Here is a 14,032-nt window from a genome sequence, read left to right on the forward strand (position 1 = left end):
GAAGAATAGAAATTTCATTTGATAGAAAAATAAGCGTTTGTACATATCCTTGAATATAACAGTTCCTAAGATTATTAGAATTCCCTTTGAATGAGGAACCTTATGTGAAAATCCAGTAAGTCTTTTTTTCCAAAGTGTGACCTTAGTCCTCCGGCTTAGGCAACACTGGCCTCTCTTTCAGCCTTTTATGGAAACTTTTATGGAGGTAGTTAAGCAGGTGGGTTTAAAGAGACTTCTCCACATAAACATACAAAGGCGGTTGAGGTACCAACCAAACCATCACTAGGCGCTTCAAGCGTTGACTATCGGAAAAACCACTCTGCTCCAGAAGCTCACAAAGTAGGTAACCCCACCGCCTGACTTGAGAACAAGACATTTTGTAGCAAACTCTCTCTCCTTGTTACAGAGAATCGAGAGTCATTTTAGCAGCAGTGAACGTTTTAACATGACTTTTTCCTCAAGTTATTGACAAATTAATGGCGTTGTGAATGCACTTCTCCAGTATGACTTTTTGAGTAGCTGGTTTTTGGTGCTTATTTTAAATTAGCATCAGCAGTTCCAGCAAATTGTGTTATCGTGAACTTTTGTCTTTCCTGAACCTTTGACTATATTTTACTAAACTCCTTTTATATTCTGACCAAATAGTATTTTATCATTAGTAACATAAGGGCTTAAAAATCTTATAACTTGTGGGACTGGCCCCGTGGCCAAGTGGTTAAGTTTGCATGCTCTGCTTCTGTGGCTCAGGCTTTCGCCAGTTCGGATGCTGGGTGGGGACATGGGACTGCTCATCAGGCCACGTTGAGGTGGCGTCCTACATGCCACAACTAGAAGGACCCACAGCTAAAATATACATCTATGTACTGGGGGTATTTGGGGAAAAAAAGCAGAAAAGAAAATCTTATAACTTGCAAAATGTTACCAAGTTAAGAAATTTCCACCAGTCTTTCTTATCAAATAATGAGCTTAGACAAACATTTGTTATTCTTACTGTAGGAACAGGTGTATTGGGTCATTAATTTCCTCAACTTCCAGAAACTTTGGGGCTGCATTATCTGGACTAGGTGATTGCACTGTTCAGATAATCTAGATTTTTGCCACAAATTTTCTTCACCTTGTGTTAAGTGAATATACCTTTGTAGTATATTCTTTGTATATACTTTGTAGCTCAGGTGTATACGTGCGAGTGGTTTATAGACTGCATTTTATAGTATGCTCTGGTCATATGAATGTAGGTGTCTTAGTCAAACAGATTAATTTGTCACAAATTTAAGACTTTTACATAGAATATTAGTTCATTGGTTGATCAGTGTGATTTTAGATTTCGTCTGGGGATGTTTTCGTTTTAATTTAAAGACTGAAAATGAATAGGCACTTCTTTCTATTTAATGTCCTTGAATGAGACCAATTTGAAATGAAGTTAAGTATATTTTAACCTTCACTTTTTAAAACGTAGATCTTAAATCAGGAAGGATGGTACTTTACAATATCATCCACTTGAACTCCCAACTATGGCAAATAGCAGTTCGTAATGCATTTGAATTGTGCTTTCAACAGGAGCTGTTACGGCTGTGGAAGCACGAGTGTAAACGGGTTATAGCTGACCGTTTCACAGTGCCTGATGATGTGACCTGGTTTGATAAGGCTTTGGTAAATTTGGTGGAGGAGGAGTTTGGTGAAGAGAAAAAACTCCTGGTGGATTGTGGAGTTGACGCTTATTTTGTGGATTTCTTGAGGGATGCACCTGAAGCTACAGGTGAGCGATTGAAGCAGAATTTGGAATTCCCCAAAGGGAAATCTGAAGACAACAGCTTCAGTTTAGGGATGTTGCATTTGTGTCTAGTAAACTACGGAAACCATCCTGGGACCTAGCTGGTACTCAATAAACAGAATGAGTGGCTAAGTGCGTACTCCTGGAGTTCAAAGATGGTTTTTTATGCATGCCAGTCTTGCATATTAGGGTAGAATTGGGAGGAAGGATGAGGCAGGAGAAAGTGCACCGGGCTAACAGCTGTCACACACAGGTAGATTTGAGGAAGGGGTTTGCACACGTTCACTGAGCATCTCTGAACTTTCTTGGACTCATGCTCCTCATTTATAAAAATGGAAATATTAATGTGTGCATCATGGGGCCCTGTGGGGAATAAATGAAATGTTATCTGTAGAATGGCTTAGGCAGTCTGTGGCTCAGAGTCACTGCTGAATGAAAGGTAGCAAAAAGAATGATAATTATTATTTGGGCCACCCTGAGTGTTGAAAATAAAAAGAAAAATCTCAAATTATCTGAGACGGCCATTGAATAGAATTGGAAAGAGATGAATGATGTGGAGGCAAGCCTTTGTGCTTAGGGTTCTGTGAAAAATTGAGATATATGTTATTTTCCTTATGAAAAGAAGCAGTGCTCCAATTATTTTTTTCCCTCAGAAATAACTGAGTGAAGTAGAATATTTTTCTTTCATTTAATTACCTTTTCTAATACTGAGGATGAATTTTAAGTTAATTTCCATATTTAAAAGGGCATGTTTAAACATATGCTGTTTATATCTTTGAAATGATTGAAAATGACCAGGCAGCCCTTATTAGATTTGATAAGGATGTATGTGATCTGTCTAGTTTCTGAGTGACAATTGCAAAAGGAGGTTTATTGCTGGCTATGCAGTTAGAGCCATCCTTCCACAGGAAGAAGCTGACACATTTTATTTTCAATCAGGTCATACACATACAAAAATCCTGTAAAGGTAAGAACATTGACCAGATAATTAGAATTTATGTATTTTGCTTCCTCTAATTCAGAAGGATCCATAATTAGAGTATGGTTTTCATGGAGCAAAGCACAACTGCTGTATTTTCGGGGGGGGGTGGTTGGTGTTGGGAGGCAAACACTTAACCTTTTGTGACTTCAGAGCACTTTATTACTCAAAGCTTGAGTTGAACATTTATGAAACAGTGAAGTGAGTCCTGAAATTCAATTAGTGAGAGCTTTGCAAATAGGCCAATCTTAATGATTATGTTAAATCAATTTCCTTCCTTTGTCATAAAAAGGTTAATATACTGTTATATTAGGACAGGGTCAATTGAAAATAATTATATACTGTTAGATTTGGAAGATCAAGTCACTCTTAGTACCCAGAGAATTTCTAAGTTGTTATTAGTATATTCAACTAATAACGTGTCACTTTTTTCCTGTTACTAATGTTAACTGATAGTGAACTTATGTATGCCCAATTTAGCTTTTTCTTTGGTATTATGCTTTATAGTCAAAGTTGGAAAAGTGTTAACCTGGTATATTATGTGTTTATAACTTTAAAAAGCTATATTGATTTCCATACTTTTCCCAGTGAAATAATTCAATATATTTGTTTATTTAGGAAATCATTTTTCTGTTTTCTCTCAACCCTCCATCTCCATTCCCTCGAATTTACTTCTGTCCTCACCCGCTAACCTGAAATTCTTGAATCATAAAAATGTCCTGAGCAAAAGCAGTGACCTTTTTCTTTTTATTCTTATTAAAAAATCGTTTAATTCTTGACCTCTCTTGCTGATTTTGGCATTAAATCCTTGCTTTTTTCGATCTTCATTTTGACCATTGAGCAAATATCTCTGGGAGGATCCTTGAAATGCCAACATTCAATTATGGATTCAAGTTAAATTCAATGTATATCACATTTGAAGTTGGCCCTTTTCTAGATAGGAAAGAACTAAGACTGCATATGATCTCAAAAATTCTAATGCTTTTACTGTTGTTTGCTTTCTTTTCTTTTCTAAAATATGTAATATGACAAGTGGATGAAAATCAGTCTTATTCAGTGTTCAATTGTAGAGCTGTGAGTGTTTTAATTTAGGTTGAAGGAAGGAGTAAAGTCCAGAGACTTGAAGAAACTTAATTGGTTCTTCCTCCGCATCCCCAGGTGAAACTTCTGAGGAAGCCGATGCTGAAATGCCCAAAATTTATGAGCCAATTGAATCTTTTGATCATCTGAAGGAGCGCTTGAATATGTTCCTGCAGCTCTATAATGAGAACGTCCGTGGTGCTGGCATGGATTTGGTGTTCTTCGCAGACGCCATGGTTCACTTAGTCAAGGTCAGTGGCCACGCTCAGTAGCGCCTCCCCAAAGTGATCGACACTTGACTTCACAGCAAAATTTTTTCCCTCCTCTTGCATTTTCGTCTCCTAGGAGAATATTCAATTTCAAAATAAGCTCAATGCTATATTCCAATTTAATTTCTAAATTGAATGCAACATGTCACACCTATAGGCTTAGAATCAGAGTGTGTGTACTTCAAATGTGTGATATGATAATTTTATTCAGTGTTGCTATACAGCTTTCAGCTGAATGTTTTCGCTACGTGGAATGAATGTGGTTGACATCTGAGTTCAAAGCATAGGCAAAAAGTTTGCTTATTTTTTGCATCATGCGAAGGATAACTATAAAAAATAGTGCCTCAACTTTGAAGAAATGCTAAGCGAAATAAGCCAGCCACCAAAAGACAAATACTATAGATTCCACTTATGTGAGATACTTAGAGTAGTCAAATTCATAGAGATAGAAAGTAGAATGGTAATTGCCAGGGGCTGGGGGCAAAGGAGAAAGGGAAGGGTTAATGGTACAGAATTTCATTTTTTTTTTTTTTGTGAGGAAGATTGGCCCTGAGCTAACATCCGTGTCCATTTTCCTCTACTTTATATGTGGGATGCCTGCCAGAGCATGGCTTAATAAGCATTGGGAGGGTCTGCTCCCAGGATCTGAACCTGTGAACCCCAGGCTGCTGAAGTGGAGCGCGTGAACATAACCACTATGCCACTTGGCCGGCCCCCAGAGTTTCACTTTTGAAGAGTTTTGGAGATGGGGGGGGGTGGTGGTGGTGGTTGCACAACAATGTGAATGTACTTAATGTCCTTGAACTATGCACTTAAAAATGGTTAAGGTGGTAAATTTTATCTTCTGTGTATTTTACCACAATTAGAAATGATAATTAAAACATAATGCATAAAAATTGCCTTAGAGCTGGACGAAAATTCTGTTAGAATGAAATCTACCAGGAAAGTACAATTTCCTTTCTAGCCTGTCATGTGAGTCATTACAGATCCATTCATAGGACAGTTGATCCTCGAATGTTGAAAATAAAACATATTATTTACTTGATAACTTATATGACCTAATTTATCTATGGTGGAAGATAATGCCATTTAAAATCCATTGTTGATATTCTCACTTTGTTGATGTCAACTGCTTTTTCAGATTACGTCTTTTTCTTTAGAAAGAAGACAATTCAAGGCTGTCTTCCCTTACTGAGGTTTAACCATGAGGGACAATCTCATAATTACAAATTGTCAATTCTAATAATGGCGGAATCTTCAGAATGGGGAGGGTTTTAGAGGTTGTCTTATCAACTCTCCCCCTGACATGGAAGAATGGGAGAAAGGCATTTCTGCACAGCTGGAGTGAGTCCGGGAGAGGGAGGAAGACAGAGAGTTTGTTCCGAGGTTGGGTCTCCCCGGCATGAGGACAACCAGCTTGGAAACTGAATTTTCCAGAACCTGAGACATCTGTACTAAATTATGAGTGCAAATGTTCTTCCAAAGGCAAATATAAATAACATTTTGAAATTAGCTCCTAAGTTATACTTGATTAAGAGTTAAGTGTTTCAGGAAGAATAGGCATTCTGTCATATTTAATCATTAAAAGGAAGAAGAAAAAAAGCAAAGCATATTTTCTAAATAAAAAATACCAAAGGCAACTTCATGACTAAGTGTCTATTGGAGACAAAGTCTGATTGACCGGGGTTTCACAGTGGCTCCAATTGAAGATGAGGTTATTTACGTTAGTCTTGTGCTTGAGGAAGTTCGCTATAACTATCTTTTTTCCATTTTCTCAGCACAGATGATGAGCGATGAGCATTTCTTCGCTTTGTCTGGATGTGACATTCGAGGCGTGCGTGCCTCAGCACAGCTCCTTGACTGTGTTTTCCCTCACTCTTAGCCCCCAGTGTGTCTGCTCTAGGATTGGCCAGAGAGTCGGTGACTGGAGTTTTAGAGCTAAAATACCACATTCCTCACTGTCTTCTAGGCCAAATCTTTCTTCTACCCTCTTATTTTTTGTGTACAGTACATCCAAACTGTGTTGTGTGGGTGTGAACCTTGAAATATGTGACCCAGTTACAGTACATGATAGAAGCCAAGAGACAGAATTGACGATGAAAACTGCAGCGAAACAGAATGTGATATGAGAGCACATGTATTTCTTAGTTCCATTGTTAATTCAAATAACTATTTTCTTTCAAAATGGAGAATATCTCTGCAATATCTCTTGTGCCTCTTTGGTTAAAGTTCAAACCATGGCGCGTGTGGTTTTTCACGATCTAGCCCCTTCCTACCACTCTACCCCTCGTGAGTCATGCTCTGCCTGGTGTGTAATCCAGAAAAATCAACTGCTTGTGATTCAACACACCCTGGTTCCGGAGCATCTCACCAGCACCTCATTCCCAGCAGGTGCTGCGTTGTGTAGAATTTATCTGTCTGTGTGTTTGTCTTCCCTGCTGGACAGTAATCTCTGTGAGGGTGGGCACCCAATTTATTCACCTCACTATTCACAGGATGGAGTTCTGCTGAGTCAGGTACCCTCGAGATGCTTGCTAAATAGGTTTGGAATTTAATCAAGTCCTGAATATGGCCTTGAACAGCCCTTTTCTCCCTTATCTCCTGAAATTTCTATACCTGGTACTGAAGTTCCAACCCCTATGGGGCCACCTCAAGCCTTTTGCTGACTCTGAGACTTTGTGCCTCCCATTCCCTCTTCTTAAAATGTAGCCCAACCCCTGCCCGGTGTGCCACCTTCTTTGTGTGATAAATTCTAGTTGTCTTTCAAGATTCAGGTCAAATTCCAGTTGCACATCTAAGCCTTCCCTGCACCGAGCATCCTTGTCTCCTTGCCATCCTTTCCTCTTCCTCCGTCATTCCTGTCCGTCCCAGCATTCGCCAGGGCACATTACCATCTTTCTATTAATGGGTCTCTCTCCCCTGCTGCAGTGGAGCACCTGCAGGGCAGGATGGGTGCTATCAATTTTTGAAACTTTTGCTAATTATTTAATTAAGAAATTACTATTAGAATTAAAAAACGAATATCTCTATCTCACAGTCTCTACATAATGGGACAAAATAACCCCATTTGAAGGTCTCACCTGACTGTGTTTTCTCCTATACTTTGTTTTTAACCAAATTATGAGTTTTTTGAGTCCACTTTTAAAGCCTTCTATTTGTTTGTTCCTATATATGTTAATTTGTCAAGTATGTTTTAAGGATTGACCGTATACTAATAACTGGGAATCGAAAAGTTTAATATTAAGACCTAGGCCCAGTTGCAGGAGGAGATGTTGGGGTGAAGATTCCCAATACTTAATTAACAACAATTATTTAAACCCTTACTATATTCACTCGCATCAATGAAAGGAAATGGTTATGACAAAAGCCATTTATTTTGAAAGATGTTAACCAAGGAAAGACACAGAAAGTTCTAGTGTGACCTACAGTTGCTCCTTACCGTGCATTATCTGTGACTCTTGAAGGAATACCGGGTAAAGAATATGAATAGATGTTGGCAAAATCCTAAGAATTCTTGCCAGTACGCCTCCTCTCCTGCCTACAGCAACTTCGGAGAGAATCCGTGGAGAGGGTGAGTGGGAGGCTGGAAAAAAGGGGTGTGTCACCTGCCTTTCCCACAGACCCTCAGGGCCACAGCAGAGACAGGAAAATGGTCTCCATTTCCTGGACTCACACTAAATATGGGAAATAATTTAAAAACCAAGAGCAGTCCCAACAGGAATAGAGCATAGCCTCTGCCAGTGGAGAGAATCCTGAGAAAGGATGTTTAACAAAAGCTTGGCAGCGTGCAGGCTTGGATTACCCCAGGAGGCTTCCCCAGCCGAAGAGAAGTGACCCTTCTCAGCCCCCATCCCACTCTCTGTCATCTATCTCCATCATCTGTCTATCTCTATCATAGAGAAAAGTGGGTATTACAGCAATACCCCAGGCTTAAAATGCAGTCAGGAGGGAAAGATAAACAGTTATTACACCAGATGAAGAATGCATCAAGGAGAATTCTGCACTGAATCCCCTCCAGGTGGCGCTGGAGGCCTGATGGTGTAAGTAGTTCATTCAATACCAGTAAAAGTGGAGAAACATGGACTTCTGTCACAGGTGATGTGGAGTGGTCTGGGGCTACTGACTGGCCCAGAGTGCACTTCTGGTCCACCCATAATCACTTCTTGGTAGATATCTTAGGTATCACTCTCTTGACCAAATAATAGGAAGGTGTTTATGCTTATCTTCTTTAAAAAAAAAATTCCATCATTTATGCCATATTTTGGGAATTTTCTTCACTTTAAACTCTTTGTCATTTTTCAAATGTGGAAGATATTCCAATCAACAGTGTGTTCTTTATTCTAAGGATATATGTTGCTTTGAAATTTCTATTCTCTTTCCTATCCTACTGCATTAGGTTGGGCAAACTAAAAAGAAACTTAGTCTTCTTTATTTATCTCCTTGAAAACACAGGGCAAGCCCCGGTCTGGGCTGCCTGCTGACTTTTCTGTACTGGTCATCTCCTGGTTTCCCAAAGGCACAGCCCGTACTCTACATCCTGTCCAATACTTCCCAAACATTGTTCTCTTTCAGAGATGTCCTCGTTCATCCAGCCAATATATCTCTCCCTTCTGATCCTGGGACACCTACATCTTCTAAAATGCTTATATTAAATAAATAGGAAAAAATGGACTATTTAAATGTTGGACAATGCATGCTTTTTCTATTCCATATTCTAGATCTCACGAGTCATTCGTACTCCCCGGGGAAATGCCCTCCTGGTTGGAGTGGGTGGATCGGGAAAGCAGAGCCTGACAAGGTTGGCTTCTTTCATTGCTGGCTATACTTCCTTCCAGATCACTCTGACAAGGTAACAAGCTTTCACTTTAATTAACCTGAAATAGATTTTGATAGCAGGTTCTCAGAGGCCACCTGATGTTAAGAATGCGTTTTTCTTATACATAAGGGATCATAATAGTTTTCCTTCTTACATGTTGACTTGTCATCTTCTCCTTTCAACCTCTGTCATGGACCATGAAAATTTCACATTAATAATTTGCTTTTGAAGCATTTCAGCCTCTCTTTGCAATGAAGAACTTCCTCACTGTTTTTCTGTTATGCATGGTATAAGTATTATGAGTATTCCTTTTGTGCATTTCAGGAGAAATTTATCCCTACTAAATATTAATTCAGATTTCAAGAATGTTAATAAACTAGGAGAATAGATGAAAAACTTATATAGATTTACTCATTTATACATTTAAAAATATTTATTGAACACCAACTGTGTATCAGTCACTGGCTTGTGGCCGGGGAGTACATGGTAAGCAAGGTACACCTGCCCGTGTCATCATGGAGTTTACGTTATGGACAGACAACCGGATAACTCATTCAGTGAGGTGTGATATGTGGGGGCTCTCTATGAAAAGGAAATAAATGCAGGCCAGATTCTATTGAAATATGAGAGAGAGACTCCTAAGCTAGTCTAAGGGATGGTCAGAAAAGGCTTCCTGGAAGAAGAGATGTTTAAACTGAGACTTGAATATGAGCAGGATTTATCTCAGGGAAGAGGAGCGGTAAAGAATGTTCTAGACAAAACGATGAACACATATGAAGTCACAATTGAGGCCGTGGAAGACATTAAATATGGCTAGGTGTACAGCGTAAAGTGGAAGATGGGAAAGGAAGGGAAATGGAGGCCTTTGAAGGTGTGATAAGGAATCTGGACTTCATTCTAGACCAATAGGAAACTGTTAATGAGTTACCACTAGGGAGGGCATGTCAGATTTGTATGGACAGAAAATGGATGGAAGGAGCTGAGCTGGAATAGTTATTAGGCTGTCTCAGGGATTTGGGCAAGAGATGATGGTGTCCCAAGTGGTAGCAGTGAGAATGGAGAAATGAAGACAGATTCAAGAGATGGTTAGGAAGTTGGAGCTTTTGGGCTTGGTCCACCCTGGTTCTATCTGGGGAAACTAGACGGTGCTGGAACTCATCAAGATGGGGAACCTCAGATGGGAGGTCGTCGGATAGATTTGTGTAGTGCTGGGAGAATTAGGAAGTGAGAACTCAACATGAAGACATAAGCAGGGGTGATTCAGAGAGGCTAACCTGAATTTCATGATTAAGCAAGAGAAGATTCGAAGCAAAGGACCAGTTTGGGAAGTTTATTTCGGCTGAAAATTATTAGATGTTAATTTCCAGGTGTGGGAGCACACTGCCTCAATAAAAACATCTTCTGACTCCTCTCTCTATGATAAACTAATTCCTAGCCTATTGGGCATAGACGTAGAGCTTTGTCTTGGCCCAATAAGGTAAAACATCCAACTGATCTGTCTCATTGATGGGGTGCATAGTCACCCGCTAGGACAAAGGTTGAAAATTATTAAACATTGGGTTTGGAGATCTAGATATTCAAGTTGCTGTTGTTAGACTTTTATTTGGTCTGAATTATAGGGTTCTGCTTAGAGAATAAATCCAATAAATACCTTGTGTATAATTCTTTTAGTTTGTGGATAGAAGCAGAGTTAGATTAAAAATAACCCATATAGGAAAGAGATTGGACTCTGAGAGTTTTGATCCTAATGTTTGTATAAAACCTTATAGTTTTCAAAGCACTTTTCCATGCACTTGTTAATATGATCTTTAAAAGAACTTTATGGGTTAGCACGGCATATAACATTAGCCTGTCTTACAGCTGAGACTCAGAAAGGCTATAACTTGTCTGAAATCCCCACTCTCCCTGGGAATGACCATGATATTTCTGGTTTCTGGTCTGGCTTGACCTTTTGCACCACACTGCCTCAATAAAAACATCTTCTGACTCCTCTCTCTATGATAAACTAATTCCTCAGCATGTCATACTGGGAATGCTTCATTACTGATGGAAAGAAGGGTCAAGGCCTCCTTGCCTTCTCATAGCCTTCAGGAGACCATCCTACTGCATAAGCCTTTGCACAGCCATGTGGCCAAGGCTCAGGAAGCAAGAGCCTCGCTTTTGGGAAGCACAGCCATTTGTTAGATAACTCAAGTCATATTATTTGAGGCAGCGGGGTCCTTGATCCAGGGGACTGGGCTGGAAGTTTTCCCCATATCCTGAGAAATTGGGGTGAGTTATTTTCCTTTGTCTTTTTTTTTACGGGGGACTGTGTCTTTAAACTTCTTGTCTAATTTCTCAGATCTCACTTCTCTAGAAGTCTTCTTAAAATATTGATGCAGGCTAGTGGTATTTCTGGTTCTAGGGTTTAGGTTTTAGATGTTAAAAAAGCACAAAGCGTAGAAGTTAAATATTTAGTAGCTTTTAAAAAATCAGAAGGCCATTTGCTCTTGTGCTCTGAACTCTGACTTTATTTAATGACACAAAATTCAGATAATAATTTAGTAAGTGTGACTTCCAGGATTGGAATATCTTTATTTTCACTTTTGGAAGTAATGGGTTACTCTATGTTGGGACCTCTCTAACATTTTGTGATTGAAAGCTGACTTCCACCGAAGGATTGCTTTTGACAATGCAAGAAGGTTTAGAGAGGGATGTCCCATAACGTTTCTAGCTATTGTACGACAGTGTACTGGATGCTCAGCAAACCCTCTCACGTGGGATCCAACGATGCAATGAAAATAATTGTGTTAGGGGATGAAGAGTGCACCATTTATAATAGGGCATCTCCCTCACCCCGTGTAATAAAGGCGTGAAATGATTTAGTTTAGTTTCATTTAATTTATGAGGTATCTTCTAAAATATCGTTGCAGGTGGGTGCTTAGCAAATATGCCCATTTGACTTTTCTATTATCAGTCCTGACAAATATTTTCAAAATGAGACATGTACACATTCAGATGACATTTGTGGTAAAAATTATATTTTTGTTTCAGGTTGACTTTTCACTTTCAATTTTTTGCATGTGGAAGAAAATTCATTATAAAGTTTCAGAAAATGTGGAGTTTTAAAAATCAATTTTATCTTTGCAAGTAAATGTAATGTTACTTGACTTGCTGTTAACTAGACTTACTGTGGTGATAATTTTGCAATATGGACAAATATCAAATCAGCACACCTGAAACTAATATAATGTCCTATGTTAATTCTACCTCAATTAAAAAAATAGTTTTTGACTTTAGTGAACAGCAAAGTACTCAGAACTTAACTAAGATGGTGCACCTCTGTTACTCCCAAAGCAATAGATATTAGAAACTGAAAGAAAAAAAAATCAATTTCATCTTCGTAAGTAAATATAATGAACCAGTAACACTCACATACAATAAAATAACCTATCTGATGGAACAATATCAGCTTTTTTTGGTTAACTAAATGGCATAAAGCATTGTGATAAGGATCTGTCCTTCTTTTCAAAGTAGTTTAGCTAATGACACAATGGCCTTATTTTTTAGATCCTACAACACATCGAATCTGATGGAAGACCTGAAGATTTTGTATAGAACAGCGGGTCAGCAAGGCAGAGGAGTCACTTTTATTTTCACAGACAATGAGATTAAGGACGAGTCATTTTTGGAATATATGAACAATGTTTTATCATCGGGGGAGGTAGGAGCTCACTAATTCTTCATGTGTTTTGTCTCTTCTGTTTCCCTCCAACATTAGAGCTGTCTATATTTCCTTCTATTTGAGTTTTGGATAAGTGCTGTTATTAAGGATTAGGTGATCACTATGAAGGAAGGCTTTTTCTATCGAGTTTTTGGAGAGTAAAACTCCCAATCAAAATGTGGAGCTATGCATTTAAAATGTCAATGAATACTCCAAATGACAAGTGAAAAAACACAAGAGGGAGGTTACAAGGAAAGCCGATTGGCTTCTTGATATATCCATTTAACCCCTTAGAGGGCTACGACTTTTCAGTTAATAAAATTGTTTGTGTATTTTAAAATGTGTCTCATCTTGAAGACTTTTGGTTAATTTTGTGAAGGTGAGTTTGAGAACACAAATGGAGGAAAGACCATATATGTACTCAGCTATATATTTCAATCTGTTGTCACGTGCCTGTACCGAATTTGAATGTCTGCACTTCTCTTTTAGGTCTCCAACCTATTTGCTCGTGATGAAATTGATGAAATCAATAGTGATCTCATATCCGCCATGAAAAAAGAATACCCCAGGCGCCCTCCGACCAATGAGAACCTGCATGACTACTTCATGAGTCGGGTCCGACAGAACCTTCACATTGTGCTCTGCTTTTCACCAGTTGGGGAGAAATTCCGAAATCGAGCTTTGAAGTTCCCCGCCCTTATTTCAGGATGCACCATTGACTGGTTCAGCCGATGGCCTAAGGATGCCTTAGTTGCTGGTTAGTGTGGTGGAAATTTTTATGTCAGAGTTTCTGGTTTACAGTCTTTGTTTATTTACGTTCTGTGCTCTTTGCCTTCTCTGGACTGGGTTGAGCCAAAAGTCACTTTGTCCAATGTTTGAGGATTTTTGCAAGGTTGTGCTCTTTCTCATTTGGTAGCTAATTTTTCTCAGAGCATGGTTATCAGAGAATGAGATCTTCAGTCCGTTACCCCTTGGAATAATGTACAGTGATTCTCATCTTTTCAGAGATGCCTGAAGACTTTTTCTCAGTTGGATCCCCAGGCAGGTTCTGGGATGTCACAGGAAGGCACTGAGGTTTTAACATCTTTGATAGTGTTTGTGTTATTTTTTACGTAGGTTGGTTAACCTCAAAGTAGTTGAAGCCAGGAGTCTCTTGGACATTTCCTTCTTGTGGCTGCAGTGCTGGAAATCAAAGAGGAAATCTTATCCAGCTATCCTCTGATGGTTTTGTCTCCTTGAAAAGGATGTTACCCACAATGTTCTATGGCTGGAGTCCTTGCTTCTGTCTAATCTTTCATCCTATGGAATGTTAATGCTACTGTTACTCTGTAAATGACACTGATCATAAAAGTGTAGACGTTAGAGATCATTCATGTAGTTTATGCTTTTTTCAGCTTTTGGTGAGAAATTATCT

General features: G+C 39.0%; 1 protein-coding gene across 6 annotated transcripts in view; it reads left to right on the forward strand.

The window, feature by feature from the left end:
• The window catches only part of DNAH5 (dynein axonemal heavy chain 5), a 266,364-nt gene that overhangs the window by 170,133 nt on the left and 82,199 nt on the right, over positions 1-14,032 (forward strand). For all 6 annotated transcript variants that reach the window (XM_046670920.1, XM_046670918.1, XM_046670919.1 and 3 more), the window contains 5 exons: positions 1,558-1,756; positions 3,909-4,081; positions 8,818-8,948; positions 12,465-12,618; positions 13,108-13,375. In XM_046670920.1, the coding sequence (XP_046526876.1) occupies positions 1,558-1,756; positions 3,909-4,081; positions 8,818-8,948; positions 12,465-12,618; positions 13,108-13,375 (925 nt within the window). The remainder of the gene's footprint in view (positions 1-1,557; positions 1,757-3,908; positions 4,082-8,817; positions 8,949-12,464; positions 12,619-13,107; positions 13,376-14,032) is intronic.

The sequence above is a fragment of the Equus quagga genome, chromosome 9, assembly GCF_021613505.1.
Source record: "Equus quagga isolate Etosha38 chromosome 9, UCLA_HA_Equagga_1.0, whole genome shotgun sequence".
In the NCBI taxonomy this organism is placed as follows: domain Eukaryota; kingdom Metazoa; phylum Chordata; class Mammalia; order Perissodactyla; family Equidae; genus Equus; species Equus quagga.